Source organism: Nicotiana sylvestris, chromosome 5 (genome assembly GCF_000393655.2).
Source record: "Nicotiana sylvestris chromosome 5, ASM39365v2, whole genome shotgun sequence".
NCBI lineage: Eukaryota > Viridiplantae > Streptophyta > Magnoliopsida > Solanales > Solanaceae > Nicotiana > Nicotiana sylvestris.
This window is the reverse complement of record NC_091061.1, coordinates 97,753,574-97,757,881: the sequence shown is the minus strand read 5'-3', so window position 1 is coordinate 97,757,881 and position 4,308 is coordinate 97,753,574. Positions and strand designations below refer to the sequence as shown.

General features: G+C 42.2%; 1 protein-coding gene across 1 annotated transcript; it reads right to left on the bottom strand.

Moving 5' to 3' along the window:
* Positions 1-2,608: 2,608 nt before the first annotated feature.
* Positions 2,609-3,067, bottom strand: LOC138869017 (uncharacterized). The gene has a single exon (XM_070146604.1). It carries the CDS (start codon positions 3,065-3,067, stop codon positions 2,609-2,611), a length of 459 nt encoding a protein of 152 aa, XP_070002705.1.
* Positions 3,068-4,308: the final 1,241 nt, after the last annotated feature.

Here is a 4,308-nt window from a genome sequence, read left to right as displayed (position 1 = left end):
TTCTGCCCCTGTTTCAATCAAAGAAAAATCTTGTCAGTTTAAAATGTGGTGGTTAGTTTGTGGCATTCTTGCTGAAAGTCTCCCCGCTGTCGTGCTTTGTTTTGATTGGCTTCCCCGAACTGGCTCTGAACCTCTTAACTTTCTGGCTATCTTTTGACCCTCGTGCCCTCGGATGACCCGATTGTTCTATACCCGAACCGCAGTTTTACACCTCTAACCCCTTTCACTGAGCCCCTGCATTGCCCATGAAATTACTAAATCATTCCATCGGTGGATCTTTTGTTGGCATTTTATCCCACTCAACATCATGCTATCTTTGGTATGTTCTAGCCATAATGTGCTTTGCAATGTTTGGTAGTGAGCTTTGAAATCCTTTCTTACTTTACTTGACCACTTGAAACTTCTTAGAGAAATGAAACCCAAAAGAAATGAAATACAATGACCCTGAGAGTTAAGGATAAAGAAAATCCTATACTGGGTGACTCGCTAAAAAGGAAAAAGGAAAGAGACTTAACTGAGTGGAACAACTGGTACCAATGATCATGATATGTATTTCGGATTAATCAGCCCAATCTGTCCAACCAATCAACTTTCAGTTTCCATACTTTGTTTCCTCGGAGTTTCCATAACCTGACTTCTTTGCCAAAACCTTGACCTTGTTCGGCCTGGGGTGCCCTGAAGGGTTTTCACCAACAAGCCTCTCTCATTTATTCATCTCTCAACTCACTTTCGCCTTACGATTCCCGTGAGGGTTTTCACCAATAAAACTCTCTCATTTTTTGATTTCCATCAGCTCCCGTCGCCTTATGGTTCCCATGAGGGTTTTCACCAACAAGACTCTCTCATTTTTTCATTTTCCCGCTTAGGCCAGAGTGCTGCCCCTGATATGAATCACCTCTTCTTGCTCGACCTGGCATCTTTCAAAGACTGATCCGAAGGTCTTTCTTTGGATCATAACATGGGATTTTGGATAGGGTTAGAAAGAAGGGTGTCAAAAGGCTCAAAACAATTACAACTTTCAGAATCAAATTTCTTGCGACAACCACAACTTCTGCCCAGTTTCTTTGCTTGGGGACTTTTGGATTTTTGTTTGATGGGACCGAACCGTGAGGCTGCCTACGTATCCTTTAAAGGAATCAGGTCGAACATAGTTCATGTCATAGGAATTACTTTGCTGTTGTGATTTTTCCTTCCTTTTCTTCCTCTTTCTCCTCTTTTCTTTTCTTTTTTCTTATTCTCTTTTTGTTGTTTTGTTGTTTTGTTGTTGTTGTTGTTTTCTTCTTTTTTTCCTTCTCTTTTTTTCTTTTCTTTTTCTCTTTTTCCTTTACTTATCTTGCACGCTTGCGTTTCTGATCTTTGCTACTGATTCCGAAAGAGGGGTATGAAAGAAAATAAATAAGGCTCAAAGGGGTAACAAAGGATAAAGTGTTTAGATAGCAGAACAAAATGCCTTCGTCATTCCAATCTTCAAAATATGCCAATTACAAACAAACACAATTTAGCCGAAGAGATCATACATAATATCTTTTGACCGCATCAAAATTGATAGCCAATTCTACACATTTGTCTTCTACATCTGTTAAATACAAAGCACCATTGGACAACACTCTCATCACGATGAACGGCCCCTGCCAGTTTGGGGCGAACTTGCCTCTTGCTTCAGCCTGATGAGGAAAGATACGTTTCAATACTAACTGACCCACTTCAAACCTCCGTGGACGCACCTTCTTATTATATGCTCTTGCCATTCTCTGTTGATACAACTGGCCATGACACACTGCTGCCAATCTTTTCTCATCAATTAAACTCAACTGTTTCAAGCGAGTTTTGACCCACTCATTGTCATCAATTTCGGCTTCAGCGACAATTCAAAGGGACGGGATTTCAATTTCCGCAGGTATCACTGCCCCAGTGCCAAGGACCGACAAATAAGGAGTTGCCCCTACTGAAGTGCGAACAGTAGTGCGATAACCTAGCAATACAAAAGGCAACTTCTAATGCCATTGCCTGGAACCTTCTACCATTTTCCGAAGTATCTTCTTTATATTCTTGTTGGCCACCTCAACTGCTCCATTTGCCTTGGGGCGATAAGGAGTGGAATTGCAATGTGTGATCTTGAATTGCTAACATACCTCTTTCATCAGATGACTATTGAGATTAGACCCATTGTCTGTAATGATCACCTTTGGTATCCCAAACCTACAAATGATATTTGAGTGCACAAAATCAACCACCGCTTTTTTGGTTACGTACTTGAACGTTTTAGTCTCTACCCGCTTGGTGAAATAGTCGATGGCCACTAGAATGAACCTGTGCCCATTTGATGCTGATGGCTTAATTGTCCCAATGACATCCATGCCCCACACGACAAAAGGCCATTGTGCAGACATTGTGTGCCATTCAGATGGTAGAGAATGAATCAAATCTCCATGCACTTGGCATTGATGACATTTGCGCACGAAACTGATACAATCTCGCTCCATAGTGAGCCAATAATAACCTGCTCGGAGGATCTTCTTTTCCAACACGTACCCGCTCATATGCGGTCAACAGAATCCAGAATGTACTTCGGTCATGACAGTTGTGGCCTGTCTAGCATCTATGCATCTCAACAATCCAAGATCCGGAGTCCTTTTGGACAAAACCCCTCGCTGAAGAAAAATCTGCTCGCTAACCGCCGAATTGTTCTCTTTTGATTGCCTGTGGCTTGTACCACAAACACCCCCATCATGATATATTCCTTGATATCATGAAAACAGGGCTCACCATCAAGTTCTTCTTCTACCACATTACAGTAAGTATGATGATCATGGACCTGAATATGCAACGGGTCAACATAAGCCTTATCCGGATGATGTAGCATTGACTCCAAGGTAGCCAAAGCATCAACAACTTCGTTATGGATCCTTGGAATATGCCTGAACTCTACTGATCGAAAACGTTGAAAAAAATCATGCAAACATTGCCGGTACGGTATGAGTTTCAAATCTCGTGTTTCCCATTCCCCTTGAAACTGGTGCACCAAAAGGTCCGATTCCCCCAGGACCAAAACTTCCTGGACACCCATGTCTGCAGCTAACCTCAAACCCAAAATGCATGCCTCGTATTCAGCTATGTTATTAGTACAGTAGAAACGAAGCTAAGCCATAATAGGGTAGTGGTGTCCTGTTTCAGAAATCAATACAGCTCCTATCCCAACGCCTTTCATGTTAGCAGCTCCATCAAAGAAAAGTTTCCAACCTGTCTCTCCAGCTTATTCTAACTCATCAATATGCATCACTTCTTCATCAGGGAAGTAAGTCTTCAAAGGCTCATATTCTTCATCCACTGGGTTCTCAGCCAAATGATCGGCCAAAGCCTGGGCTTTCATCGCGGTCCTGGTCACATAGACGATGTCAAATTCTGTGAGCAAGATCTGCCACTTTGCGAGCCTCCCTGTAGGCATAGGCTTCTAAAAGATATACTTTAATGGATCCAAACGAGAGATGAGGTAAGTAGTGTAAGATGACAAATAATGTTTTAACTTCTCTGCTACCAAAGTTAGGGCACAACATGTCCTCTCAAGGTGAGTGTACTTAACCTCGTAAGATGTGAACTTCTTGTTGAGATAATAGATGGCATGCTCTTTCCTGCCGGTGATATTATGCTGACCCAATACACAACCAAACGAATTGTCCAAAACTGCCAAATACAAAATCAAAGGTCTCCCTGGTTCTGGTGGCACCAACACAGGTGGATTTGACAAATACCCTTTTATCTTATCAAATGCTTCTTGACACTCATCTGTCCACTTGACCGCAACATCTTTCTTCAACAGTTTGAAGATAGGCTCACAGGTTGTCGTAAGCTGAGCAATAAACCTGCTGATGTAATTCAACCTCCCTAATAAACTCATCGCCTCAGTCTTATTCCTTGGAGGTGGCAATTCTTGGATAGCTTTAATCTATGAGGGGTCCAATTCAATACCTCGGCGGCTGACTATGAATCCCAACAATTTTCTGATGGCACACCGAATGCGCATTTTGCAGGATTGAGCTTAAGATTGTACCTGCGAAGCCTTTGGAAGAATTTTCTCAAATCTATGACGTGATCAGACTGCTTTCTAGACTTTATGATTACATCATCCACATAAACCTCGATCTCCTTGTGTATCATGTCATGAAATATGGTTGTCATTGCCCTCATGTAAGTTGCCCCAGCATTTTTCAACCCGAAAGGCATGACCTTGTAGCAGTATGTTCCCCATGGTATGATGAATGCCGTCTTCTCCGCATCTTCCTCATCCATTAAAATCTGATGATAACCCGC

Coding starts and splice junctions, on each gene's coding strand:
- LOC138869017 (XM_070146604.1), bottom strand. CDS start 3,067: ATGGGTGTCCAGGAAGTTTTGGTCCTGGGGGAATCGGACCTTTTGGTG.